The following is a 14,457-nucleotide window of genomic DNA, read 5'->3' as shown; positions in this document are numbered from 1 at the left end:
AACTCAAAAAGATGACAAAATGGAACAAGTGTTATAAATATTAGAAAGCAAAAGGATCAATATTTGCAGATGATATGATGTGGGTAGAAAATCCTACCCAACAGGTAGTTAGACAAGTTTAAAATAAAAATCAATAGATCAATGTCTGTATGGGAATTTTGTATATGATAAAGATGGCATTCATATCAAAGGGAAATAGATACGTTATTCAATAATTGTTGGGACAACTGGCTATCCATTTGGAAGGAAAAAAAATGAAATCCCTATCTCATCTAAAAATAAGCTCCAGATAGATCAAAGAACTTAACATGAAAAGTAAAACTGCAGAAAAAAATAGAAGAATATTTTAATAATCTTATGTTGAAGAAGATCTCTAACAAAACTCAGAAAATTTTCTCTTTTTTTTTTTGGTGAGGAAGATCAACCCTGAGCTAACATCCAATGCCAATCCTACCTCTTTTTTTGCTGAGGAAGACTGGCCCTGAGCTAACATCCGTGCCCATCTTCCTCTACTTTATATGGGACGCTGCCACAGCATGGCTTGACGAGCAGTGTGTTGGTGTGTGCCAGGGATCCAAACCTGCAAACCCTGGGCGACCGAAGTGGAGGTTGCACACTTAATAGCTTGCACCACCGGGCCAGCCCCCAGAAGATATTTTTAAAAACAGTGGATAGACTTGACTACTTAAATTTTAAAAATGTCTGTAGAATTGGACATCCAGGATTCCAATTCTGGTTCTGCCACTTAGAGACGGGGAAACTCCAGGCTAGTTACTCATCCTCTCTGTGTCTCAGTTTTCTCATTTGTAAAACGGGGATAACCTTGTACTGTAAGAATTAAATGAAATAATCCATATAATGTGCTGAGAATGGTGTCTGGTACACTGTAAATGCTCAATAAAGGTTGACTATTAGTCTTATTATCACTACAACTACTGAGAAAAATGACATTTATGAAGTTAAAGATAAGTCACAGACTAGGAGACAACATTTGTCACTCAATAGAGAGACAAAGGGTTAATGTCTATAATATACAAAGAGCTTCCACAAGTCAATAAAACCTCCAAACAACCTGGTAGAAAAATGAACAAAGAGTGTGAAATTAATTAGGTAATTAATAGAAGAAATTCAAATGACCAGTAAACATGTGAAAAAAAGCTCAACTTCATTAATAATGAAAGAATGCAATATTTAGAGACCACCATCATTATTTTTTTTGCCTCTCACATTGGTAATATTTGGTGTTGATGAAGGCATTGGTTGCACTGTAAATTATTCCACTTTTAGAGAGGAATTTGGCAATGCTATTGAAATGTAAAAAATGTAAATTCTTTGAGCAGTGTCACTCCTAGGATCCTATCCAACAAATATAACAGTATTTCAGCATTGTATACAGTTTCAAAACTTTAGAAACAAAACAAATGATTATCAATAGGGGAAGGAGACATTCATTCAATGGAATCTTAGGTAACCAATATAAAGAATGGAGTAACATAGCCGGCCCCGTGGCTTAGCGGTTAAGTGCGCGCGCTCCGCTACTAGCGACCCGGGTTTGGATCCCCGGCACGCACTGACGCACCACTTCTTCGGCCATGCTGAGGCCGTGTCCCACATACAGCAACTAGAAGGATGTGCGGCTATGACATACAACTATCTACTGGGGCTTTGGGGGGAAAATAAATAAAATTATAAAAAAAAAAAAGAATGGAGTAACATCTTATGAACTCACCTTGGAAGATGTTTATGACATGTTAAGTGAAAAAAAGCACATTGTAGAACAATGTGTACATTATAATCTCATTTCTGTAAAATTTAAAAGTATGCATATGTGCATATACATGTATGCATATAAATTTACATCTGCATAAGCATTAAAAAGTCTGGGAGATAGGAACCCAAATGTCAACAGTGGTTTCCTCTGAAATGCAGGATTCCTTCCTTCCTTCAGTTTGCCCATTCATTCATTCAGCAAATGTGTATTGAGCGCCCACTACATGCTAAGCACTGTTTTAGGCACTGTGGATACATCAATAAATAAAATGGACAAAATTCCTGTCCTCATGCAGCTTATATTCTAATGCAGGGAGACAGACAATAAGGAAATAAAGTAACAGTATTTCAGAGGGTGCTGTGTGCTATGGGGAAAAACAAAGCGGAGAAGTTAGGTGGAAGGACAGTTTGCAATTTTAAATAAGATGGATTGAAAGAGTAGAGGGAACATTTTGCATCTTTATATACTTTTTTAAAAAAATGGTAGGATTAATGAGTGTTTTTCTTTCTTACTATGTGGGTTTTCTCTATATTACAAGTAAACAGTATGAAAAGGGAAAAAGAAAGTTCTAAAAGTGGAATTTATGACGTGGGGGTAGGGCATAAAATTTGGGACTGATTTGGTTTTTTCCACCCGTTTCTTTGAAAAATCACCCCTGTATGTTCATCCTTGACTGCAGAAGATAATCTACAACGTGTGAAATTCTCGGTCTCTCTTCTCGTTCATTGGGCATGTTACTGGCATATCAATTGGTGTATCATTTTTGTCATTTCCCCCCAAAGATTTGCTTTCTTAATTATATTTGCCTAAGGGCATTTTGTAAATTGGTTTGTGTGTCTGAGAACAAACCTATAGGGGAATCTGATAAAATGAAAATTGTTTATCTATGTGGGGTAATCCCATCAAGCCCATAGTGACCCTTATTTATTAGCTCTCCCCATGAGACAGCAAGGGACCCATGCGAAGGAACAAAAGTTAAGAATTTTGATGGCAGCTAAAGTCAACTAGATTGATTGCAAGCTCTTGGATATAGGCATCAACTCTACAAATGGTTTTTGAATCCTTGCTTTGTGCAAGGTCTGTGGTGGATGAACTGGTGAGCCCTTCGAATCCCTTTGAGTCTGGTCCCTTTGTCCCTTCAGTGAGACTTTTAAGGAGTGTGGAGAGGAAGGGGCAGCCATGATTTGTCATCTGCAGGCAGAACAAAGGAAGTACAGGCAGAACTGCCACAGAAAAGATTTGAAGTTAAACATGAGGAATACATTCTCCACATCTGGTTTGCGGTCTACAGGAACAACACTTTGAGTTCCTCATTCTGGGCTCAGGCCCTGAGTGGTGCTGGGACTAGCTTTGGGAGTTGGTACAAGCCACATAACGTCTCCACAATGCAACCTATAGGGAGCTGCTCCAGGTGCTCTGTTCTCCTCTTCCACTAGCAATGTTTCTTAACCTTTCTGTTCCCCGTTTTTCCCACTGATGTAATGGCCAGAGGTGTCTTTGCCCCTCTTAACTTCTCTAGGAGGTTGAGGACATATGAGAGAAAGGAAGATTTGCCCTCTGCATAAATAAAACTAAAAGCTCTTTGGAGTTACATTAGTAGCAACCCTTCTGCCAGAAAGGGTGTGTGGAGGGGCTACATATTGTTTCACTTTTTTTCTTCTTCGACAGACTCTTTGAAATAGTTTTGACAAATAGTATTAACCCCATCTTGCAGACATGCAAACTGAGTTGAGTCCTGTGCTCTGGTGAAAAGATAGACAGTAGAAATTAGGTCTTTTAACTCTTGGTCAGGTGCTCATTGATTTAATCAGAGCACAGAGGAGCCAGTTTTTAATTTTTTATTACTTATTTACCTTACAGTCACATTTGTTTTTTTATTAAATGCTCAATGGGTTGATTATTGATGATCAGTGTATTCAGCTGATATTAATCACAATACTAAAAAATGATGACCAATAAATGGCCTTCGTTAATTGACGTTACTGTAAATACTATGAATGGGCCTTTCTTGTCCGGGAAGAAATTCCCCTCATCTAAATTCAGAGCTCCCTTTTAACCCCTTGTGGACCCCCATCAACTATCTTGGACTACATCTCCCATAGTGCAACGGGAAACGAGCAGCCCTCCTCCGTGATCGGACAGGAGCTCTAGCCAATCCAGTGCCAGAGCTCTCATTCAGCGCCCTATTGACTCAGGGTAGAGGCGGGACTCTCAGTTGCTAGGTTGGTACCCTTTCCGGAAGTGGTTGTTGGCCGCTGCAGGGCAACACCCCGGCGTCCCTGGAAGCCGGGAGCCGGGGTGGTGCCTGGGAAGCTGCGCAGAGTCGGGAGCCATCGCCCAGAGCCTCCTGGGGTGGGGGACAGGTGAGGACCTCCTCGAGAGAGGGGTCGGGTGGCGGGGGAAAGGAGGGAAGTGGGAGAGTTGAGGCACACTAGTGTGCCAACGAGCGGGATGGGCACGAGTGTGGGCGGGAACTGAAGGTCTCTTAAGAAGTGAAGAAGGAGCGGCCGGACTGGTGCATCTGTCCAGAATCTCTCTGAGAGGCGGAAGGGCCTTGGGCTGGGGGACTGGCGGGGGAGTGAGAGCGGGCACTGCATGTACTTGCTAGGGGCTCGTTTACTGGTCCTGTTCGTGGGAGTGTGTAGGGCCCGGCCTTGGGAACCTTGTTTCGGTACCTCTCTTGTGGGGAAGCTTCCCCCCGTGTCCCAGTCTGGGGCTAGTCCGACCTTATGCCGGCTTCTGGTCAGCTGGGGAACCTAGAAAGTTTTTTGCTTTTGTTTTTTCCTTTCCTTGCTTTGATTAAAAAAATCTATCTTCTCCACCTGCAACCGCTCTCCCCGCTTGGCTTCCACGACTCCTCTCTCCTGGTTCTAATTCAGCCCTCCGCAGCCGCCTTTGCAGGCCGCTCCTTTCTGCTCATCACACGCCGTGTCTGGGTGATTTCACCCCGAGTTTCAGTTACCATGTATTTAGCGGTGACCCCAAATTGCGGCTGTAGCCAGACCTCTTTCCTGAGCTGGGGCCTGCTTACTGATCATCCCTGGCTGCATGCCTCCCCACCCTTTCTGGTCCCTCAGATCTGTCCCTCCTCTTGTAGTTCCTGTCTCAGTGAAGGACTTCACCATTCACTCAGTCGGAATGAAGGGAATTCATTCATCTCATATATGCAGCAAACATTTGTTGGGCAGGTCCTGTATTCTAGGCAGTATGCTGCGGGAGGCTATCAGCAAGGCACAGAAGTGAACAGATAGTCATGGCATACTGGCTTAGTGCCCTGATTTCCCTCCTCCCTCTTCCTCACTTGCTGCAGACGTCAGGTCCTGTCATTCTGCCTCCTAATAGCCCTAGAATCTGGCCCTTCCTTTCCATTCTCACAGCCACTGACTTAGTTCGTAATTTCTTGCCTTTGCTTTCAGGATAATTTCCCAAGTGGCCCCTCAGCCTCTGTTCTTGCCCTCCTCTAATTAGTTCTTACTAATTAACAGCTGTCAGAATCATCTTTCTAAACTGTAGATCTGATCATGCCAGTCTCCTTTGTGCAGTCCTGTGATGGCTCCTCATCATGTGCAGGATATAGCCTCGGTCCTTCCGAGCCCTTTATAACGTGCCCTTTGCCTTCATTGCAGATCTCTCTCCTGCTACCCCTCCCATCTTCTTTTGCCCTCTGGTCTTGTCAGAGGTCAGAGCTCAGGCTTTGGACTCAGATAGATGTGAGTGCGTGCATGTTCTTGTTGAGCCATTTACTAGCAGTGAAACCTCGGGCAACCTTGCTGAGCCTCAGTTTCCTTCTTGGAAAAATGGGGACAGTAATCTCTGCCTCACTGAGAGGTTTCATCTGATCTGTTGGTGAGCACTACATGGAGTATAAAGTTGATGGTTCTGAAGCCATGTCTAGGGTGCCATGATAGACTAGTGATGTCCCTCACAGTCTCAGGCTTGGAGGGAAATGTTAGAACATGTGCCATGTACTTGCTGTAGCAGATCTCAGGGCTGCTTTCTTAGCATCTCGTCTTCCCCTCTGTAACCACTCCAGCCAGGTTATCATCATCTCACTTAGACTAGCTCATGGTTTCCTACCTAATCTCTCTGCAGCCACTCTGATTTTCTTCCTTCCAATCTGGCCTCCGTTCCCATCTGTATTTCCAATGACTGCCAGAGCAATCTTTTCAAAATGTGTATCTGGAAAAACCCTTTCCTAGCTTCCAGCTCTCTTATGACTAAGGCCAAGTTCTTGGCATGATCCTGGCTCCCACTCACTTCTCCAGTGTCATCGCCAACTATGCTTCTTCTTCCTTGGTGTTCTTCCTGTTGAAGGGCCTTTGCACATGCTGCTGCTTCTGTTAGAACACTTTTTTCTCCTCTCTTTGACTAGTGAATACCTACTCGTCGTTCAGTTCTCAGCATAGGCTTCATCTAAACTGGGCTCATTTCCTTCAGAGCTCTTACCTCATTTATAATTACACATTTGTCTGTGAGTGGTTGGTTGGTCTGTCTCCCTCCCTCAGTAGAGTGTAGCTCCAGGGGAGGAGCAGCTGAATCTGTTTTTAATCACCATTGCGTCTCTAGTGGCCAGCAATAAATAAACTTAGTGGCTGCTCAATAAATAAACTTAGTAGGTGCTCAATAAATATTTCTTGAATGAGTAAATGATCTCTAGTAGCCATTAAACAAATAGGATTTCTCTTCCCACCTTCCTCATTCCTACAATTCCTGCCCTTTTGGCCCTGTTCTTACCCACATCTTTCCTGAAGCCAGGCAAGGCAAGGAGAAGGTATAATACGGCCCACCCATAGATATATTTTTTTCTGGCAGAAGATTTGTTTGATATTTGAGTGATGCATGATTTCAGATTTTCCAGGTTCTTCTTAAATATAGGTAATTATGTATGTAGCTAATTAGGCATTTTGCCATAAGGATGAGATTTTACCTACCCCATGCCTTGTGGAGATGGGATGTGTCCAGGGATAAGAATGCAGAATTTCTCAAATGCAGAATTTCTCATTCTCTGAGAGAGTTGATGCAATGCCTTATATAGATCACTGCCTGTTGGATTGAATAGTGTCCAGCCTGATGTTCAGGCCACTATCGATTCCTCCCTCCCCTTTCCCTTTCTCTTTCCCTGCCCTCCCTGACTCAGCGGAGTACAGATTCCAGTGATTCCTGAAGTCACAGGCATCGGGCCACGTCACTGCCCTGGTCCCCTGTACTTTTCTGCTCTGCTTTTTCAGAGTCAGTGGCAGCTGGGCTCTGCTCATCTCTGACTGTGTGTATAGAGGCTTGACTATTATGTCTGCAGGATATTACGGGTTCTTCTTAGGGTAAGGAAGAGATTCCCACTTGGGCTTATGTACTGCAGACAGGAGTGCTTCTTCCATTGGCGTTTTCTTCCTAAGGCACGAAGTTACTGCGTGGAGCTGTCATGGTGGGAGTGAGAGGGGCAGAGCCTGGCTCCCATGGGTCCAGTGGACTGGCAAAGGGAACCAGCTCTGTGAGTCCTAAGGCAGGACACCTCGTTCGCCTGTCTCTCAGCTGCCAGGAAGCAGAGAGGGCCATGGTCGCGATCCCTCATAGATCCTTTGCTGTTTTTCAGGCGTCCCTCTCTAGGGACCTTGGAATAGATTCAGAGTCACCAGATCCAGCTGTTTCCTGAGCACTCATTGCAGGCCATGTCCTGACCTTTTTGAGGACAGGGTCTTTCTGTTCATGTCCCTGCTTGAAGAGGGCTGTGTCATGCTCGCTGCTCCGGGTGGAACAGTGACAGCTTCTGAAGAAGTGGCTACAGGAGAGGTCTGCTCCTCCAAACTCCTATTGGTCACACCAATGTGGCTGACGCCTCCTCGGTGGGGGAGGCTCTCCGGGCAGGGCTTGCCACGGCAGCCACTTTACAGGGCGACTTGTCTCTGTGTCATCGGGCTTCAGCCTGAGAGCTGCCATGGGGGAGAGTTGGTGTGACCTGGGGGTCCTGAGGTAGTTGCAAGAGTAGGGGTGAGAAGGGAGGAGCAATTCTAGAACTGCACTACCTCGTCAGTTGAAGAATTAGGCACCACCTTGTCCCTGGAGCTAGAAACCTTAGATTCAAGTTGGACTCTTTCCACTCTTTCCTCCCACATCCTGGTCCTCTCCAGCCTAACATCACAGTGTCCCTTGTGTCTGTCCCTTCTTCTCCATTCCCACTGCTCTGCCCTAGTCTGAGCCCTCATCATCTTTCACCTGGACGGCAGCCTCGTCCGTGCTTTTCCCGACACCAGTCTCGTTTCTCCAGTCCGGTCATGCTGCTCCTGCCAGAGTTCTCATGCTAAACAAGGCCTCTCTGTTGCTTTCTCTCACCAAACCCTTTGCTACAGGGCAGAGTCGAGGCTCTTCTGCATGGCCTGCCAGGCCCTCCGTGACCAGACCCTGACCTGGCCATCCACCCAGCCTCTGCCGTGCACACTGCTGTCCAGCACTCCAGATCGCCTTGTCTGTGCGTGATGTCCCTCTGCCTAGAGTACCTTTCCCCACTATCAGAATTCTTGTCAGCCTTTGGCCCAGCTCCTTGACAAAGCCTTCCTTCTTCCCTTCAGTGGAGGTGTGTTACTTCTGAGTACTCCCGGAGCAGGACTCTTTTTCCCTTTTGCCTTCCACTACTGCTGAAGTTGTGCTAGATTCCCTGAGGGCATTGTTGAATGCAAACGGACATGTGTTGAGACAGTGTGACTGCACTGGGTATGTTGGTATTTGGGGGGGTGTGTGCTGCTAGCTATTTTGCTGTCTCGCTATAGTTTTCTAGCTTGGGGTCCTATATTGTTAATTCCTTTCTCTTATTTGGGGGGGGACATGAAGTCAAACTCATCAGCGAGCTGGGCTTCCAGATCTTTTGTGGTCCACAGAGTGTGGACTAGCCTTTGGGAGGTGTGTCTCAGGGGACTTTTTCAGGCATGGAGGCTGTGAGTCCTGAGTTCGGCCCTCCACTCTCCCTGGTGTCTGGAAAATCACCAGCTAAGTTGGCTTAGGGTCTGGTCTGAGCGAGGTGCTCCCTGACCCAACTCCAACTTTTCGTCTTCTGAGCTGGGTTACTGATTTCCTTTTTGGGTGGGGTCTCTGGGATCTAGGCATTTGAGCCCAGACCAATCATGGCTGGAAGACCCATCCGCATAGGAGACCAACTGGTTCTGGAGGAAGATTATGATGAGACCTACATTCCCAGTGAGCAAGGTAAGAGGCCTGGGGTGTATTGTAATAGTTCTTTGAGGGCAGGAATTATCTCTCTTTTTGTTCTTCTGGTGCAAAGTATGGTACATGCACAGGGCTGCTCAGGATAGTTGAGTTAGATCAGGGGTTGGCAGACTATAGCCCATGGGCGTAACCTGGCCTGTTGCCTGCTTTTGTAAATAAAGTTTTATTAGAAAACAACCACACTTCATTGTTTATGTAGGGGCCGGCCCCGTGGCTTAGTGGTTAAGTGCGCACGCTCCGCTACTGGCGGCCTGAGTTCGGATCCCAGGCACGCACCGACGTACCGCTTGTCCGGCCATGCTGAGGCGGCGTCCCACATACAGCAACTAGAAGGATGTGCAACTATGACATACAACTATCTACTGGGGCTTTGGGGAGAAAAAGGGAAAAAAACGGAGGAAGATTGGCAATAGATGTTAGCTCAGGGCCGGTCTTCCTCAGCAAAAAAAGGAGGATTGGTGTGGTTGTTAGCTCAGGGCTGATCTTCCTCACACACACACACACACACACACACACACACACAAATTGTTTATGTATTGTCTGTGGCTGCTTTCGTGCCACAAGGGCAGTGTCGAGTAGTTGTGACAGAAACCATATGACCCACAAAACCTAAAATATTTACTGTCTGGCCCTTTACAGAAAAGGTTGCTGACCTTGGGTTAGATTGATGATTAATTTTAAATGAAAATATAGTAGAGGATATCATAAAATGCAGTGTGTCCTGAGGCCAGAGGAAACCCAACTTGTTAAGGACAAACTAAAGTGGGTTTTTTTTTTTAATAATAGTAACATTATTAATAACTATAACAACAACATTTATTGAGTGCTACTATGTGCCGGTCTCTGTACTAAGAACTTTACATGTATTTCCTTTCCAACCCTCACAGTAACTCCGTGAGTTAGATACTATTATTATCCCCGTTTTACAGATGAGGAAACAAAGGCACAGAAAGGTTAAGGAACTTCCCTACAGTCACACAGTTCTACTAAGTGGTGCAGCTAGGATTTATACCCAGGTATTCTAATTCCAGGGCCTGCACTTTGAAGCACTGTGCTATTTTTGGGGGTGAAGATTCCTTTGAAATTCTCTTAAGTTCTGGGCCTGGACACACAAATTTTGCTTGCAAATCAGATGGTCTGCAGGCCTGTGAGAGAGGGGGAAGCACTCTTGCACCCCCAGGAGTCCATGGCTCCCGCATTAAACCCTGGACTTTGCTTATAGCATAGGAGTTTTCTTTCTTTTTTTTTTTTTTAAGAGTTTTATTTATTTATTTATTTTTTCCCCCCAAAGCCCCAGTAGCTAGTTGTATGTCATAGCTGCACATCCTTCTAGTTGCTATATGTGGGACGCGGCCTCAGCATGGCCGGAGAAGCGGTGAGTCGGTGCGCGCCCGGGATCCGAACCCGGGCCTGCAGCAGCGGAGTGCGCGCACTTAACCGCTAAGCCACGGGGCCGGCCCAGCATAGGAGTTTTCTTTGTTTGCCATGTAGAAACTTTTAATTTTTATGTTCAATTTATCAGTCCATTCTCACGTGGCCTCTGAATTTTTTTTTTTTTTTTAATTTTATTTATTTATTTTTTTCCCTCAAAGCCCCAGTAGATAGTTGTATGTCATAGACGCACATCCTTCTAGTTGCTGTACGCGGGACGCGGCCTCGGCATGGCCGGAGAAGCGGTGTGTCGGTGCGCGCCTGGGATCCGAACCCGGGCCGCCAGCAGCGGAGCGCACGCATTTAACGACTAATCCATGGGGCCGGCCCGCACATGGCCTCTGAATTTTGTATCATAGTTAGAAAAGCCTTCCCTGCTCCAAGGATAAAATACTTCTTTCATTTTTCTTCTGGGTTTATCCCCACACCGTTCATGGAATAACTCATCTTTCCCCCATAGATTGGGTGCTGCCTGTATTTGGGTCTACTCTCTCTTCTCTTCCACTGGGCTGTCTATTTAGATGCCAGTACCATCCTCTTCATCACGGATGCTCGATAATAAATTCTAATATCCAGTAGGGCTGAGATGCCCTCATTGCTTTTCTTTTTTGAAAGTTTTCTTGCTTATCTTGTTTATCTTCCCATGAACTTTAGAATCACCTTGTCCAGTTCTGGGGAGGGCTGTGTGTGGGGGAACTTGTGGTAATTTGGAGAAAATTGTGTTAAATTTATGAATGAACCCAGGGAGGATTGACATCTTTATGAAATTAAGTCTTCCTCTCCAAAAACATCATATTCCTTTCCATTTGTGTCTTTTCTTTGTTCTTCAGGAGTGAACGTCAAGTTTTCTTCTTATAGGTTTTGCACATTTCTTGCTCAGTTTATTTCTTAAATATTTTATCTTTTTTGTTTGATATTATAAATGAATCTAACATTTTCCTAAGGATGTTTATAAAGACTCTCTGGCACAGTCCAAGTTTAGACATCATAAGCTCAAGCCTCCTTTTTCTCTTCCTGGACTGTCAGTAGCTTCCTAATGAGCCTCCCTGCTTATAGTCTTGTATGTCTGCAGTCTCTGCTCCGTGTAGCACTAGAGTAAGTGTAAAGCAGATCATATCAGGGCTCTGCTTTTAAGAATCTTCCATTGTACTCAGCATAAAACCCGTAGTGGGGTTATGCTGAGTACAATGCATGACCCAGCCCTGCCACCTGCCCAGGCTCACCAGTGCCGCTCTGTCCCTTGTTCACTCTGCCAGTCACATGGCCTTTCTGACAGTCCCCAGATGGGCCAAGCTGCTTCTTCCCCCAGGCCCTTTGCACCTGCTCTTCTTCTGCCTGAGCACTCTTTTCTCAGGGCTCTGCATGGCTGGCTTGTTTCCTCCTTCAGGTTTCAGTTGTGTCACCATTCTGAGAGGTTTCTTTGACCCATTCTAAAGGAGTGCCCCCTCCATCTTGACATTCTCTGTCTCATACCTCATTTACTTCATTCATGACATTTATCAGAAGCTTAATTCTTTGTATATTTATCTGTTTACTTCTTTAGTGGCTGTTTCTTCTACGAGAATGTAAACTCAATAAGGATAGAGACCATTTCTCTTAATCAGGGTGCATGGTGACAGGCACATAGGAGGCACTCAAAAATTATTTGTGAAATCAATGAATAAGTTAGTCCTTGGCTAGCCAAATTCCAGCTGGTCCTTTGAAAAAGTGCTTCTTCTTTCCTAGTCCCCAGGTATGTCAGCCTCCACATTCTCCATGGAGATGACCGTACTGGTGATGCCTTCTGACCTGGGGTATTGTCAGCTCAAGCATGACGCCCCTTGGTATTTCTTTGATTATCCTGGGGTTCTGGTGACATATTCCAATGGTCATCTCATTTCTCTTTTTTCCTCTAGGGGAGATAGCTCTTAACTCAGGACATATATGTCCTCTAGTCCTCCAGATCTCTGGCAAAAGAGCTTTTCTAAATGCTTGATTCCAAAAGAGTACAACAAAAGTATTAGAGTCCATAATATATAGCAAAACTGAAAAAGAAACAACTCCCTTGGTGGAAGAGAGGGCTCAGTGAGTGGGGAAGAAGGCTGCCTGCGTATCATCCCACTTTCGCCGCTCAGATGTGCCCTGGCCCTGGGCAGGATAAGTCACTGCTTTCTCTCTGCTCCCATGGCACACGACACCCGTCTCCCTTACAGCACATATCACCTGGTTTGCACTCTGTTCCTGTGCTGGTGAGGTCCCCAAGGGGCTTAGTCATCTGTAGTTCAGGACGTGTTTGTTGATAGAGTGACGAGCACTTTTGCATCAAGATCTTGCAAATCTTGGGAGAGCTTGTGTCCTGCCTGGTAAGACTGCCCACATTCAGGATGGTTCTGGCTGTGGCTGTTGGGTTCTTCCTGAGGCCTCTGCCACACTGAAGTCTTGGTCTTATTTTTTTTGCCTTTGTTATACTTGGCTTCAGATTATATTCTTGGAGTATGGAAATAGTATGCCTTGATTCAGGTATACCATTTATAAATGGTAATTTAAGAAAACAAAATTATGTATGTTTATTATTTATATTTAGAGAAATAATACCTGTTCACTGAAGAAAATTTGGAAGGTAAGGGCAAAGTAGAAAAAAGCTTGTCTAGGAAAAATGTCTGTTTTCCCTTTCCCTCACACTCAATACTTCTGACATGAGATGTGGGTTTTTTCCCACACTGACTAGTTCTCCGACACCGGCTGGGTGTCCTACAATTCATTTCAGTTCTGACACTGTCTACCTGGAGATAGCATCAGATCCCACAAGTTAAGGGCTCAGTCACACAAGAATGCCCCCACTCCAGACGCCAATTGCAAGTTCCAGGTTGTCCCTGGTACTTCTGACCAACTGGCTGTGTACCAAAGTTCCCATGACCCCCTCCTCGGGTTCAATAATCTGCTAGAACAACTCACAGAACTCAGGGAAACACTTACATTTACCAGTTTATTATATAATGAAGGATATGATAAGGGATATAGATGAATAGCCAGGGAGGTCTGAGCGGGTCCCAAGTGCAGGAGCTTCTGTCCCCATGGCGTTGGGAGTGCACCACCCTCTTAGCATGTGGATGTGTTCGCCAACCCAGAAGCTCTCTAAATCTAGTAGTTTAGGGATTTTTATGGCGGCTTCATCATGTAGGCATGACTGATTATTAACTCATTTTCCAGCCCCTCACCCATCTCTGGAGAATCAGGGGTGAGGCTGAAAGTTCCAAGCTTTTAATCATGTCTTGGTCTTTGTGGTGACCAGCCCCCGTCTGTGAGCCATCCAGGAGCCTACCCAGAGTCACCTCATGGAACAAAAGATGCTGCCATCACCCAGGAAATTCCAAGAGATTTAAGAGTTCTGTGTCAGGAACCAGGGTGAAAGACCAAATACTACCAGGAACTGGGGGCACAGACCAGTATATATATATCTCGTATCTCACGAGGCTGTGTGATTTTTTTTCTTCTTTCCATCCACCTTCTCTCCATCTCTCTTACCTTCCCACCCTCCTGCCTCTCCTTCCAGAAATTATTGAATTTGCCAGAGAGATTGGGATTGACCCCATCAAGGAACCAGAACTGATGTGGCTGGCGCGGGAGGGCATTGTGGCCCCTCTGCCCGTGGAGTGGAAACCATGGTAAGTCAGCACAGGCGCAGCCTACTGACTTGGCCTGTCAGAGGCGGAGGGAGCCTGACACTGGAGATCAGCTTGAACAGGTGACCTTTGAAAGCCTTTCCTGCACAGAGCCGGGGACAGCAAGGGGCCATTCCTCTGCTGGACCGCCTGATGCTTTGGGCCTAAGCGTAGGCTGACTTGATGGTCGCTGTGAGGGGTTCAGCGCTTATATCCAGGGTCCCAGGAGCTGCTGCCCTGGGTCAGATCCTCCAGCACCTGCATCTGTTTGGGACATGCCAAGGAGGGGTTGTTGTGACTCCTTGCAGACTGATATAGAGAGTGACAACATTGAGACCTCCTCAGCATGTCCAAAATGGATGCTGGTGCTGAAGAGGTTTGTAGTGAGGCTACACAAAC

General features: G+C 45.7%; 1 protein-coding gene across 11 annotated transcripts in view; it reads left to right on the top strand.

Annotated features, from left to right (window-relative positions):
• Positions 1-4,029: 4,029 nt before the first annotated feature.
• CEP164 (centrosomal protein 164) overlaps positions 4,030-14,457 on the top strand; it is a 63,951-nt gene continuing 53,523 nt past the window's right edge. For 7 of the 11 annotated variants that reach the window (XM_058545141.1, XM_058545142.1, XM_058545146.1 and 4 more), the window contains exons 1-3: positions 4,030-4,134; positions 8,863-8,965; positions 13,950-14,061. In XM_058545141.1, the coding sequence (XP_058401124.1) occupies positions 8,884-8,965; positions 13,950-14,061 (194 nt within the window). In that variant the 5' untranslated portion in view covers positions 4,030-4,134; positions 8,863-8,883. The other 4 variants (XM_058545139.1, XM_058545147.1, XM_058545140.1 and 1 more) reach the window with 4 other exon arrangements.

Source organism: Diceros bicornis, chromosome 7 (assembly GCF_020826845.1).
Source record: "Diceros bicornis minor isolate mBicDic1 chromosome 7, mDicBic1.mat.cur, whole genome shotgun sequence".
NCBI classification, from domain to species: Eukaryota; Metazoa; Chordata; class Mammalia; order Perissodactyla; family Rhinocerotidae; genus Diceros; species Diceros bicornis.
The sequence above is the reverse complement of the archived record's forward strand: the minus strand, read 5'-3'. Positions and strand labels throughout refer to the sequence as shown.